Below are 11,984 nucleotides of genomic sequence, written 5' to 3' on the forward strand. Positions count from 1 at the left end.
TACGCTAGGTTGTTAATGTAAGGCTGAGCCAAGGCGGGCGTATGTGGACCACATCCATAAGTTAATAGGGTAGGTATGGGAGCTGAAAGTGAAGCCTAGTATCCTATACTATCTTAAGGAAGAGCGGGAAAGCTGCTACCTAGTCTAACCAGTATATAAACTCTCTTCATGCCCCAGTACCGCTGCTGGACCTAGGAAGTGCTAATGCTAATCATCATATGTCTCCTCATAAACCTCCTCATACTCTTCTCTCGCCTCCTCAAGCGCCTCTTCCTCACTACTTGAGGCGTCAGAGTCCTGTGCGGCAAGCTGCGCCCGCTCATACTCCTGTCTAGCCTCGAGGACTTCCTCGCGGTCACTGGAAGACACGGAGTCCCCGTCCGCCGTCTCGTCGGGAGGCAGACCGTCAGGTGGTGGTGCGACGACGGGTGGTGGTGCAGTCGCGCCTCCGGATGCGGCGGCGGCAGCGGCGCGGGTTTCGTCGTCGGAGTCGTCTGGGACCGTTAGTATCCTGGTTTCAAGATTGTTATTGAGAAGGTAAAAGTGGACGTACCAAGAGCATCAGCGATAAGTGCTCCGCCAACCGCACCAACGGCTAGACCTCCAGCACCGGCAAGGAGCATATTCCGCTTGTCGTCCTTGCTCTTTTCTTTGGCCGCTTTCTCCGCACTGTAAGGATCACCTCCAGGCCCGCCATGCGAGTAATCATACCCAGGTCCGGGAGGATATCCACCACCCTGAGACGGATACCCTCCCTGCGGCGCATACCCACCATGGGAATCAAACCCGCGGTCCTGCCCACCTCCACCATAGTACCCCTGATCCTGCCCCGGAGCCCCATGCGGACCAGGATACTGACCCGGCGGGTAAACGGGCGCCCCACCATACTGCGGGACCTGAGACTGTCCGTACTGCCCGTACGGCGCTGTGTAAGCCGGCGGCTCCCAGCGCGAGATACCCGTCGCCTGCTCAATGTAGTACCAGCGCTGGCTGTTGTGGTCGAACTGCGCGACCCAGCCGGGCGGGAGGGGAGGAGCGCCCGGTGGTCCGGCGGCTGGGCTGCTCACGGGTGGAGGGCCGCCGTAGGGGCTCGGGCCGGGCGAGGGGTGGTAGCCTGAGCCTGAATCAGGGCCGGGGTAGTTTGGGTTCGAGCCGTAGCCGGAGTCATGGGATGGGTCGTAGGCTGCTTAGCCACAGATGGGACTGGACGTTAGCTAGCCGTTCCATGGTTGTAGCTTGTTGACTTGCAGATCGATAGTAGGCAGAAGGGTTTCATGAAGCATAAAAGGTTAGGTCAGGGTCCGACTCACCGCGTGTCCCCTCGCCTTCGGCATGCTCGTCCTTCTTCTCCTCCTTCTTCTCCTTATCTTTATCTCCATCCCCAGAAAGCGAAGCCTTGAGCTCCTTGAACTCCTTCGTGAGCTCCTTGAAGAACGACATGTTGCCTTGCCTCTCTGACCTCAAGAAAAGAAAAAACGAAGATGAGAAGATTAGGGAAACGACTGAGCCACGACCCCTCCCTCCGCTTTAAATGCCAACACCCCGAGACACCCGAGACACCCCAGGGAGGGGTTCAGTTCCCTACGCCACATATCCTGTGGCACGACCTCCAACAAACATCTTGGCGTTGAGCACGATGGAGATCCAGAATGCTGCTGCCTGGAGCCTCGCCGAATGAACGCTTCCGCCGGTCTTGGCAGGGCATCAAAGCAGTCATGATGTTCACTCTGACTCTATCCTATTGGTGGAGAAGAGCAGGGTCAACGTATTCTCCACTCGTTGTTGGAGGTGCAAGTGGTGGTAGTTAAACGCGCGCAGCCTTGTAGGGCTAACGTCATTCCTTCATCCCTCCAGTCGTACCTAATTCTCCCGAGCTGCCGCACCTCGTTTGCTGCTGCTGCTGCTGCTGGGGTTTCCCTTGAAGACGAACAGCGATGTTTGTTTCGAACCATCTGATCCCAAAGCTCGTTTTGCTTGCGGTTTACTTACCGCTTCGCCATGCGTTCCCGTTGAACTCCATCTCAGCCTTTGCCGAAGAAATCGAGAGCAATGATTCCGACCTGTGGTTCAACCTCAGCGCCGCGGTCGCGCTGGTCCTGATTGGAGGTGTATTTGCCGGATTGACGATCGCGTATGTCCCACATTTCCATCGTAACTGACCCCCCAAACTGACAATGTTAGACTCATGGGCCAAGATGCGGTCCACCTTCAAGTCCTCGCAACATCCAGCGAAGGCCGCGAGCAAAAACACGCGCAGACAGTTCTTAACCTCGTCAACAGGGGCAAACACTGGGTCCTTGTTACGTTATTGCTCGGTAATGTCGTTGTCAATGAGAGTCTTCCCATTGTCCTTGATAAGACGCTCGGTGGAGGGTGGCCTGCTGTGCTGGGGAGTACCGTCTTAATTGGTAACTCCATTAAGAAAGCCATGTATCGAGCGAGATCCGTGCTGACGATATGTAGTAATCTTCGGCGAAGTCATCCCGCAATCCGTCTGCGTGCGCTACGGCCTTCCGATAGGCGCGTATCTCTCGCCGGTGGTCCTGGTGCTAATGTACATCTTTGCGCCCGCCGCCTGGCCAACCGCAAAGCTGCTGGATTACCTGCTCGGCGAGAACCACGGGACCGTATACAAGAAGGCCGGGTTGAAGACGCTCGTGACGCTGCATAAATCGCTTGGATCCCAGCCCGCCGAACGCCTGAATGAAGACGAAGTCACGATCATCACGGCCGTCTTGGATCTCAAGGCGAAACCAGTCAAGAGTATTATGACCCCTATGGAGCACGTCTTCACGGTTGCGAGTGATGCTGTGCTGGATGAGGAGACCATGGAGCGGATTCTTTCGGCTGGGTTCTCGCGGATCCCCGTGCATGTGCCTGGGAACAAGGGCGATTTCATGGGCATGTTGCTCGTTAAGACGTTGATCACGTATGACCCCGACGATGCGAAGAAAGTGGATGAGTTTGTGCTCGCGACACTCCCCGAGACAGGTCCGGGCACGAGCTGTCTCGACATCCTGAATTACTTCCAGGAGGGACATAGTCATATGGCGCTTGTTTCGGAGGCACCAGGGCAGAACGGCGGTGCGCTGGGCGTTGTCACGCTCGAGGATGTGGTGGAAGAGTTGATTGGGGAGTATGTCTTTCCTTACCTTCCAACCCGATATGGTATCTGGGCTTGAGCTTGATTTGTTAACTGAGGGCAGGGAAATCATCGACGAATCTGACCGACACGACGATGTCCCGAAGCCAACCGCTGCCTCGGCTCCATTCCCAGCGCCCCAACGTCAAGCTTCCTTCCCAAACCCAGAAACCCGCGCCCTCCGACGGTCGTCCACGAACCCTATTGCAAAGACGGGACTCATGAGCTCCATTACCCCTGAACAGCGACAGCACCTCGATAAACTTGCGCCGTCAAATCTCGCGCGGAGTCCGAAGCAGACGAGGTTTCCGTTTGTGAAGATAAAACGGGCTGATAAGGGGTCTGGGGTTCAATCTGGTGGGGATACCAGTAGTGGTGCTTTTAATGGGACTAGGAAGGATAACACGGCTGATGAGAGGACGCCGCTGCTGGAGACTTGATGGATGGCCGTGGATGAGTGAGTTATGGAGGTTGTGCTAGAGGAAAATATGAATATACGGTGTCATAACATATCCTTAGGGAGTGTACCCATAACACCAATGTGTAGATGGTATTATACGGGGACAAGTACGGCAGTTGAAACCAATCTGCGCTTATCAAGTCCTCCCGGGGACGGTTATCCAGCTAGATGGGGTTTTCTGAAAGATACTGTCCATAATTGTCAATTGGATCAAAACAATCTGTTCGTATCCCAAGGCCAAAAAGCGCGGACACAATTTGCGAAAACCCTTACCTCCTATGCCCATGCTACAACCTCATCTTTACCACAGACTGAAAAGCCGCTCTCCCATCTTCTACCTCCAGCATGACAACGGGTACATCAACCTTGAATGTCTCCTCTCCAGGAAGATTCATGGGCGCCGAGAATCCCGCAACATGGGAAACGGCAGCTGAACAAACCGGACAGCATCTTTCTTCCCGACCACTGGGCGAAGCAACGGCCTTGACACACACATGACAGAATTGGTGATTGCAGGGTCGAATACTGGGAAGTACAGAGAGTCAGCAACTATCCTAGAGTGGAAACTCTGGGAGTGAGGACGTACATGCAATCGCACAGCCGCATCGCACACTTTGCGCAGCGTTTCGGCTTCAGCGGGTCAAAATTGGTGTCGTTGCTTTGCACGCCGACATCCTCGTCCATGGCGCTGACACTCTTGACACCGGCTAGAACGGTAGATCCCTCGAGCCGCTCGTCGGGGTCTTCTTCTACAGCGTAGAAGGGGGTACCGGCTTTAACATACTGCTCCTTCGTGATTGGCGTTGGAGGAGGAACGATATGCGTCACGGCCTCAAAGTCCGCTGGGTGGAGGATGTGGATATCGAGCAGCTTTTTCCTGTTGGTATTCCAGATCCCCCTTGGCAAAGTATCCTTGGTGATGTCCTGCATCAGTTTTCCTCCTGCCGCGATGCCCATTTCTTGCAGCCGGGTCGAGTGCACTTCAGGCTTTATGTCCGCTGGCCCTTTCGTCCGGGATTTCTGTGCTGGCGGCAGTCTTTGGACTTCGGGTGGTTCGTAATAGCTTTGTGGAGGACACGGCGGTGGAGGTGGCAATGCCATGTCAAAGCCCTCAATTTCAGAACCGTATCCCATAGTTGGTGCGTTGTAATCTATAGCTGGTGCGTTCATTTGCGGAGGGCCAAGGTCCCCGGGTCCCCCCTCCAACTTCAGGCTTTTGCTCTTTTTCGAGGAGGTTCTCCCGCTCCACCACGTTTGCTGTTGACGAAGAAACTCCTCGACTTGGGTACGACCTTTATGGTAGTAAGTCTGCATGGTTCAGCTTGATACACGTTCATGAATTACCTCCTGTTTAGATAACGAACCTTTAGCGTGAGTGCTTCTGCTCCTCCAAACCTCTCAGCATTTTCCAAAAAGTCACAGATCCTTGGATATCCTTGAAGCTTGGTAGAAGCAAAAAGTATGTCATTATCCATTAGATGATAGTCGCGTGGAGTGTCGTGATCTTCCATAGTTAGGTGCTGGCCTCTATCACTCGTGAATGCAAATGTGTGCTGATTTCGCTCATAAGAAGGTATAACCTCGATCTGAATCCCACCAAATGATTCCTTTCCAGTAACCTGTCCCTCGACAGTATAGCCCGAGCCAACTATGCTGTTTATCAGTTGTGCACAAGTAGATGACTCTAGGACTTGGGAGCTTACGAGGCATAGCAACAAACTGACGCACAATTCCTGGGGCCACGGCGATGCCGTCTAGCCATTTCTGTCCAGGAACAACAATGTAATCTTGTTTGTCGGTCACCTCGTAGATGTCGAGACCACTGATGGCGTTGACTTTCCCCACATTGATGCGAATTGCGTATTGTCTTCTAGGATCGCGGTTGTTGAAGTTGAGCCATAAAGCTTCGCGCTGCCACATTGGGAAGAAAATGCCGCCTCGCTTGGTTATACGTTCCGGTAGTCGTGATGCAAACGCATCGACGTTATATAAAGGGAAAGGGCCTTGCGAAGCCGGCAGTGGATGGATTTTGTTATCGTCCGGCATGCGCAGGGTGCGATGAAACTCAAGTTGCAGGTTCTCGTCAATCAGGATCTTCTGGTTGCCCTCCAATTGGGCCGACAGCTCAGTTTTGGGACTGCCGAGGCTGGTATAGTAGAGGAATGTGTCGTCTATATTGATGCGTTTCTCATCAAAACTTGACGGATAGTCAGCCGAAACCTCCAGCTTTTGAAGGTGATCCTCGAGGCCATAGATCCGCCCTAGATAATACTGGGGGCCGCGCCTTCCATCTTGCCTCGCTCGAACCAATGCATCAGGAGCGTGATACCCCTCGCTCTTCAGCACCGAGACCACGTCGGTCAGCTTGGTCTCTGGTTGGAGGTCGAGGGTGGTACTGCTCAAGTCGTCAGTGCTACTCGAGTAGTCGACGCCCTCCTTTCGCAGCTCTTGGAAGGTGACAGCAACCATTTTGGCGATGAGGTGATGGAGAAATGGATGAGAGAAGCGAGAGGACGAATTAATAGCTGCTCGTCCGCAGCCTCTCCACGTGATGCCAATACGAGCTCAGCCTCGCGAGGCTTCTGCTTGGCGCTCGTTTCAGCCTTGCATCTCTGATAAGACCGAGTTGAGAATTTTCCATCTTTCCAATGACTGAACGAAAGCAAGATGTATCGAGCAGAAGACTATACGGTGGGGTGGGTAAGTGCGCTCCCGGTCGAGCTGGCCGCAGCGGCGGAGATGCTGGACGAGGAACACCCGGAACTCCCCCACGACCCAAGTGACGATAACATCTACACCCTCGGCCGGATAGGAAGCCATAACGTTGTCATTGCCTGTCTTCCGGCCGGTCGATATGGAACGACATCAGCGGCTACAGTGGCCATCCAAATGCGTGCGAAATTTCCCGCTATTCGATTTGGACTGATGGTGGGTGTTGGAGGAGGGGTGCCCAGTGCGACTGACGTTCGACTCGGCGATGTGGTTGTCAGTCAACCATCTGCAGATCATGGCGGCGTCGTCCAATACGATTCTGGAACAGCGACTGCCTCGGGGTTTGTGCGGAAGGGCTTCTTGAACGCGCCTCCTCCGATCCTACTGAATTCCTTGAGCAAGCTGCGATCAAACCATCTCAGACACCGCAGTAAGGTCATGGATCACCTCTCCGTGTTTGAGAGCCTACCTCGATTTCAGCGTGAAAATGCCGGGGTGGATCGACTATTCGAGTCAACATACATTCATGCGGGAGGCCCCGTCTGCGAAGAATGCGACGACGACCACACAGTTACTCGAGCGCCGAGAACTCATGAGCCTGTTGAGGTACACTATGGAACCATCGCATCCGGAAATCAGGTCATCAGAAATGCGGAGACAAGGGACCAGCTGAGTGCTGAGCTAGGGGGGGTACTCTGCTTCGAAATGGAAGCCGCCGGCCTGATGAACGGGTTTCCCTGCCTCGTCATCCGAGGTATCTGCGACTATTGCGACTCACACAAGAATAAAGATTGGCAACCATTTGCTGCGGCGACTGCGGTGGCATACGCCAAAGATCTTCTATCCGTGGTGCCCACTGCTATGACTGTGCAAGTGTTGACGGAGCAGAGAACATCTGCAGCATTTCATTCCAAAAGGGTTGGTGTACGGTCAATGCAGGCTTCAAACATTGCAGTAACGACACAACGTGCACGTCTTTTTGATGCCAGCGAAATTACGAACATGGCCCAACTGGCATATGCACTTTATAGCTCTCTCCGTCGCTGTGGGGAGGCGTCATCTACCGTTCACGAGCTATCTGATGTTCTCTTCTCGCTCCATTGCTCGCTAAACCACCTCACAAAATGTATCCGTGACGGCGGGCTGTCGAAGAGCTATTCGGGCTCAATGACAAGCAATGTCTTCAAGAGGCCTGATATCTTGATATCTCGCTGCAGCGAAAGGCTAGAGCAGCTCCAGGCACTGGTCGAAACCAGCCCCTGGACACCAAATCCCAGCAGTCTCAAGCAACTTCACGGCGAGATGCAATGGTGCCTCTCATCTATAGATATCCTCTTGGATTCGCTTCTACGACCGGACCGACGAAGTCCATCAAAAGCCGAGACAGAATCAGTGCACACAGGACCACAACCCCCACCACTGTTGTATAGGGCGATGGGACAAGTTATCAAGCCTTTAGACAGAACAAAGCACAATCCATCAAGTATAGGATATGGCGCGTCGTGGGTGCCAAATACCCCAGGTAAGAATGTCTGGTTCCACCAAGCATAAATGGTGTTGCTGATCTTCCAAAGATGCATCCCTCCTGAGATCAATATCCGGAAGAGACTCTATACTTCCATTTACTGTCCCCGAGCCCAACCACATCGACATCCCCGAGGAAAGGCACATCACTATCCCGGGAGCAATCGGCATCGACATCCCCAGACCAGTCAGTATCGACCGCTCTACCAGCAACATCCCCATGCACACCAGGTTCAGGGTTGAAGACCGTACTGTCTCGCGTGAAATACCCAGTCCACAGTCCAGACCCTCAGACTTGCCCCCCTTCACATCTTCAACATCACCCGAGGCCTGGCTGAGTACTATACGCAGACAGCTTGTGGCATGGGAGACCGCAAATCTTCCTTCAAGCACTAAGCGCGCACGGCGCAATTACTTGATCCGAGCATTGACGTCTTTAAATAACTATATTAGCTCAGTCGATGATGTCGCGGATAGACGGCGGTTAAGGGATGAGTTAGAAAAGTACGGTTTCCTCCAGGTGGTTGTGAACATGAAAGCGGCCGTTGGGGACCTGGTTATGCTGGAGAAGCAGGTTGAGGTTTATTTTGATGACAAGATGGATGATGGGGTTGCGTATTAGTGATTCATTTCTATGGGTGGCTATATGGAGGGAAATCTTGATCCTAATAAGAAATTAGCGACAACAATGGATCCTGCAAAGTACGAGAGCATTGGTACGAAGCTCGGATGTGGGAGTATTCACCAACAAGCCAGATAGACCGATTGGCTCCGTTCCTCCGCAGTCTCTCAAACATTTTACTGACATAGGGCTAATACATTCTGCCTTGGTGCCTGCGCACCAAGCAGATCCCACTCAAGATCAACATGACCCATATTTGCACCACCGTCGATATTTGCACCCCCATACCCCGTACAATAGATCATGGAACCAGTTTGAAAATTCTGCGCATGAAGCAATATCATCGTACCGCTCTTTTGCTGCATGATAATTGAAAGAGCGGGTTTTGACCGTCTGGATGCGATGGGTTGATTGTAGCCCCATGGTCGAGAAGACAGCGCACGATTTCTACGTTACCGGATCGAGACGCCATGCAAAGTGACGTCTCGGAATTCTCGCATACGAGGTTAGGATCTGTCCCGTGGGATAGCAGAAGTTGTACAATATTTGTATGGCCTTTCCAGGCCGCACAAGCAAGCGCCGTTAATCCTTGCGCGTCCTGTGCATTGACCAGACTTCCCGAATCGATTAAGACACGGACAACGTTCGCATGACCCCTTTCCCGCAGCCCGGTGGAGGGTTGTTTGCTGGGAAATGTCGCTTGTGATATACGAGGGCACACCATATTTCAGCAGGTGCTTGACGGCATGAACGTGGCCTCTGAAGCTGCCAGAGAGAGTGGGTGCCAGTCCTTCAAGCCTTGGCCATATGCGCCATCGCTAGAATGGTTTTTCCAATCAGTCGCAAATGGGTCAACCCCACGCTCGAATAGCATTTCCAGTATCGCGGTTTGCCCGTGGATGGCGGCCAACGCAAAGGGTTGCCAGTCCTTGCGTCCGCAGGCATCGGGTGAGGCACCTACTCCGAGGATAAGGCAAACGGTAGAAACAGACCCATTGATAGCGGCCCATTCTAATGTGTAGCCCCCATTGCGCTGCGAAACACTGTGTTTGTAGAGAATGAGGTTCAGCGGTCAATGCAAGCATCGAGTACTGCGGCACAGTGCGTTGATCTCGTACTCGTAGTCCAAATAAGAGATAATCAAGAAAATAACCTCAACAGAAAGGTCGAGGAGGCCCATTTTGAGGGTAAGTGGACTGAAATTAGGCACAGTTCGGACAAGGCCTCTTTGTCAAATTGGTCACTTCATATGTTGACAGGAGTGTTTGCAGGCCCCATGAGTCGTGGCTGTGGTGATAGCTGCAGGGTCGCAGAACTAAGATAAATGTCAACATTGACATGGCTTGACTTAACAGCAGGTATAGTAGACGCCATACAAGTTGGGAACTGTCTAGTGCAAGGATCAAAGTGCATGGTCCAGGATGAAGTAAATCCAAAAATGGAGATAAGCTTGGGCGAAGTCACGTGGAGATAACTGCTGGACATCCTTCCTATCTAGGCTTAGTGTACATCGGGAGAATCTCAGGATCAACGAGCAACTACTGTCAACCTTGACCTGCACCTCGTCTTATCCTAATCCCTTCATTGTCACCTCATCTCCTCCACCTCGCGCTCAGAAGTCGGCGCAATCTGCCTTGTCTCGATTCGCTTGACGATCCTCCCCTAGACCGCATCCAGGTTCGGACTCACTGCGTACCCTCATTTCCGAAATCCGTCCATTACCACTGCGAACACGACCGAGCAAGTCGAACAGGCAACATCATGGCCTCACCAAGCCAATCTCAAGCGGCACCATCCACGCAACCTCTCACACCTCCCGCCGAACCCTCCTCCTCAGCCAACAATGCCACAACCACAAACACCACCTCCGCCCCCTCACAACAAACGACGCAACCAACAACCGCGCCTACAACAGCGCCAACCCCAGCCTCCCAACCCGCACAGATCCCCTCAACATCCTTAAAAGACAGCGGCAAGTCCCGCCGGCCCCGCGACGTCCGCCTCATCCACATGCTCCTCGCCGCGCAGGGCGTAACATCCTACCAAGAGCGCGTCCCGCTGCAACTCCTCGACTTCGCGTACCGCTATACCTCGGGTGTCCTGCAGGACGCGGTACATCTCACAACGGAAGGATATGCGGGAGCTGGTCCGGAAGCTGCGGCTGCTGTGGGGAACAAAAATCAGCCCGAGGTGAACTCGGTTACATTGCCGTCATTACGGCTGAGCATTGCGTCGCGGTTACACTACCAGTTCCAGACGGGGCTACCTAAGGAGTTTCTTATGGATGTTGCGGCGGAGAGGAATCGGGTTGCGCTGCCGGGTGCGACGAGGGGGTTTGACGCGGGCGCTGCGAAACCGGCTGCGAGTAACAGTGTGCTTATGGCAGGGATGAGACTGCCGCCGGAGAGGTTCTGTCTGACGGGGACCGGATGGAAGATGAGCGATGAGTGGGAGAGTGAGGGTGAGGAGGAGGTTCCGGTGCCGGAGGAGAGGAATGATGTTATGGCTGGTGCTGAGCGGGAAGAGGGCGAGGGTGAAGGAGACGAAGATGAGGACGGGAAGATGGAAGATATCTTCGGCGAGGATGCGGTGATGGGCGATGATGATGGGGATAAAGATATGACGGATGTTTAGCATCTATTCCTGTTCTAATATGTTCTATATCTCGATATCTTTCTCCGCGCTCGCTCGCGCTCTAGACAGACCCAAAGGAGAGATTCGATCAATTCTAATCCAACCATAATCTGACTATACAGCACCACAATAATAAGAAAAACCTAGCTCAGGCCATATGCAAATGCTAGTCAACGCACGCAGTCAATCAAAAGTATGGTAGCACCCAACGCCAAAAGATCCCATATGTATACAGCATCAGCATCAACATCATCAACCACAACCCCATCAACTCGCCGTCCCCTTCCCAGCAGCCGCAGCCTTAGCCTTAGCCTCCGCCTGCCTCCTCTCATCCTCCCTCATCATCCTAATAACCTCCTCCCGCCTCCTCTCAACCTTATCCAGCTCCGCCTGCTTCGCCTTCCGCCGCTCCTCATGCCCCGCAAACCACTCCTCCCGCGCCCGATCCTCCTCTTCGGGTTTCGCATGCTCCACCATACAGCTATTCATCGCGAGCCGCTGTGTCCGGCAGACCCATGTCGCTGTGACCGTGCGGTTGACGGCGCATTCGGCGAAGGCTACACGTCCCAATGAATTAGCATATGCTGTAGAAGATGGGAAGATGGGGTAAGAGGAAGATTGGTACCCTTGATCTCAGGCGCACATAGCGAGCGCACGCGCTTGTAGTATAGCTGCTTGACTTCGGCTTCTTGGGAGGCGGAGAGGGGGAGCGGGTTGCGGAGGTTGTATTTGGTGTTTGTGGTTGTCATTTTCGGATCTTTTTATCGTAGCCGGAAGATATTCGTGGCAGTGGACATTTATTAACCGTATCTAGAGCAATTGGGTCGGTCGTTGGCGGGCAGGAATGCGCGAAGGTGATCTGGGTAGCTAGGTGGTGAGGTTCGGCAGAG

At 53.5% G+C, this 11,984-nt stretch overlaps 7 protein-coding genes across 7 annotated transcripts; 3 read left to right on the forward strand and 4 right to left on the reverse strand.

Moving 5' to 3' along the window:
* Nucleotides 1-21: 21 nt before the first annotated feature.
* Nucleotides 22-1,544, reverse strand: BDW74DRAFT_43119 (WW domain-containing protein). Its single transcript, XM_073732771.1, has 3 exons — nt 1,311-1,544; nt 554-1,186; nt 22-494 (listed from the first exon to the last, which is right to left on the reverse strand). Exons 1-3 carry the CDS (start codon nt 1,438-1,440, stop codon nt 208-210), a joined length of 1,050 nt encoding a protein of 349 aa, XP_073588462.1. The 5' UTR covers nt 1,441-1,544; the 3' UTR covers nt 22-207.
* Nucleotides 1,493-4,186, forward strand: BDW74DRAFT_186241 (uncharacterized protein). Its single transcript, XM_073731222.1, has 4 exons — nt 1,493-2,131; nt 2,182-2,408; nt 2,464-3,136; nt 3,207-4,186. Exons 1-4 carry the CDS (start codon nt 1,935-1,937, stop codon nt 3,580-3,582), a joined length of 1,473 nt encoding a protein of 490 aa, XP_073588463.1. The 5' UTR covers nt 1,493-1,934; the 3' UTR covers nt 3,583-4,186.
* BDW74DRAFT_173233 (RING finger protein) lies at nt 3,890-6,071 on the reverse strand (the record flags this gene model as incomplete). Its single annotated transcript, XM_073727754.1, has 4 exons — nt 3,890-4,127; nt 4,189-4,910; nt 4,967-5,250; nt 5,306-6,071. The coding sequence occupies 4 exons, from the start codon at nt 6,069-6,071 to the stop codon at nt 3,890-3,892; spliced, it is 2,010 nt and encodes a 669-aa protein (XP_073588464.1).
* Nucleotides 6,072-6,269: 198 nt separating this feature from the next.
* BDW74DRAFT_173234 (5'-methylthioadenosine/S-adenosylhomocysteine nucleosidase family protein) lies at nt 6,270-8,460 on the forward strand (the record flags this gene model as incomplete). The annotated part of the gene is made up of 2 exons (XM_073727755.1): nt 6,270-7,836; nt 7,889-8,460. The coding sequence occupies 2 exons, from the start codon at nt 6,270-6,272 to the stop codon at nt 8,458-8,460; spliced, it is 2,139 nt and encodes a 712-aa protein (XP_073588465.1).
* Nucleotides 8,461-9,187: 727 nt separating this feature from the next.
* On the reverse strand, nt 9,188-9,640 carry BDW74DRAFT_173235 (uncharacterized protein; the record flags this gene model as incomplete). The annotated part of the gene is made up of 2 exons (XM_073727756.1): nt 9,188-9,503; nt 9,579-9,640. The coding sequence occupies 2 exons, from the start codon at nt 9,638-9,640 to the stop codon at nt 9,188-9,190; spliced, it is 378 nt and encodes a 125-aa protein (XP_073588466.1).
* A 347-nt stretch (nt 9,641-9,987) lies between these two features.
* On the forward strand, nt 9,988-11,204 carry BDW74DRAFT_143652 (putative transcription initiation factor TFIID, 31kD subunit). Its single transcript, XM_073722897.1, has one exon. It carries the CDS (start codon nt 10,222-10,224, stop codon nt 11,092-11,094), a length of 873 nt encoding a protein of 290 aa, XP_073588467.1. The 5' UTR covers nt 9,988-10,221; the 3' UTR covers nt 11,095-11,204.
* Nucleotides 11,203-11,978, reverse strand: BDW74DRAFT_43233 (uncharacterized protein). The gene is made up of 2 exons (XM_073732773.1): nt 11,720-11,978; nt 11,203-11,651 (listed from the first exon to the last, which is right to left on the reverse strand). The coding sequence occupies exons 1-2, from the start codon at nt 11,841-11,843 to the stop codon at nt 11,362-11,364; spliced, it is 414 nt and encodes a 137-aa protein (XP_073588468.1). The 5' UTR covers nt 11,844-11,978; the 3' UTR covers nt 11,203-11,361.
* Between the last annotated feature and the right edge of the window lie 6 nt (nt 11,979-11,984).

This window comes from Aspergillus multicolor (genome assembly GCF_047715735.1).
Source record: "Aspergillus multicolor strain CBS 133.54 unplaced genomic scaffold BDW74scaffold_2, whole genome shotgun sequence".
In the NCBI taxonomy this organism is placed as follows: domain Eukaryota; kingdom Fungi; phylum Ascomycota; class Eurotiomycetes; order Eurotiales; family Aspergillaceae; genus Aspergillus; species Aspergillus multicolor.

Excerpts from the sequence above, each read along its gene's own strand:
- BDW74DRAFT_43119 (XM_073732771.1), bottom strand. The coding sequence starts at position 1,440 with ATGTCGTTCTTCAAGGAGCTCACGAAGGAGTTCAAGGAGCTCAAGGCT. Across the intron at positions 1,187-1,310 it reads CGAAGGCGAGGGGACACGCG|CAGCCTACGACCCATCCCAT; the intron begins GTGAGTCGGACC and ends TCTGTGGCTAAG. Across the intron at positions 495-553 it reads ACTTATCGCTGATGCTCTTG|ACGACTCCGACGACGAAACC; the intron begins GTACGTCCACTT and ends TAACGGTCCCAG.
- BDW74DRAFT_186241 (XM_073731222.1), top strand. The coding sequence starts at position 1,935 with ATGTTTGTTTCGAACCATCTGATCCCAAAGCTCGTTTTGCTTGCGGTT. Across the intron at positions 2,409-2,463 it reads GGGGAGTACCGTCTTAATTG|TAATCTTCGGCGAAGTCATC; the intron begins GTAACTCCATTA and ends GACGATATGTAG. Across the intron at positions 3,137-3,206 it reads GTGGAAGAGTTGATTGGGGA|GGAAATCATCGACGAATCTG; the intron begins GTATGTCTTTCC and ends AACTGAGGGCAG.
- BDW74DRAFT_143652 (XM_073722897.1), top strand. The coding sequence starts at position 10,222 with ATGGCCTCACCAAGCCAATCTCAAGCGGCACCATCCACGCAACCTCTC.
- BDW74DRAFT_43233 (XM_073732773.1), bottom strand. The coding sequence starts at position 11,843 with ATGACAACCACAAACACCAAATACAACCTCCGCAACCCGCTCCCCCTC. Across the intron at positions 11,652-11,719 it reads ATGTGCGCCTGAGATCAAGG|CCTTCGCCGAATGCGCCGTC; the intron begins GTACCAATCTTC and ends TGGGACGTGTAG.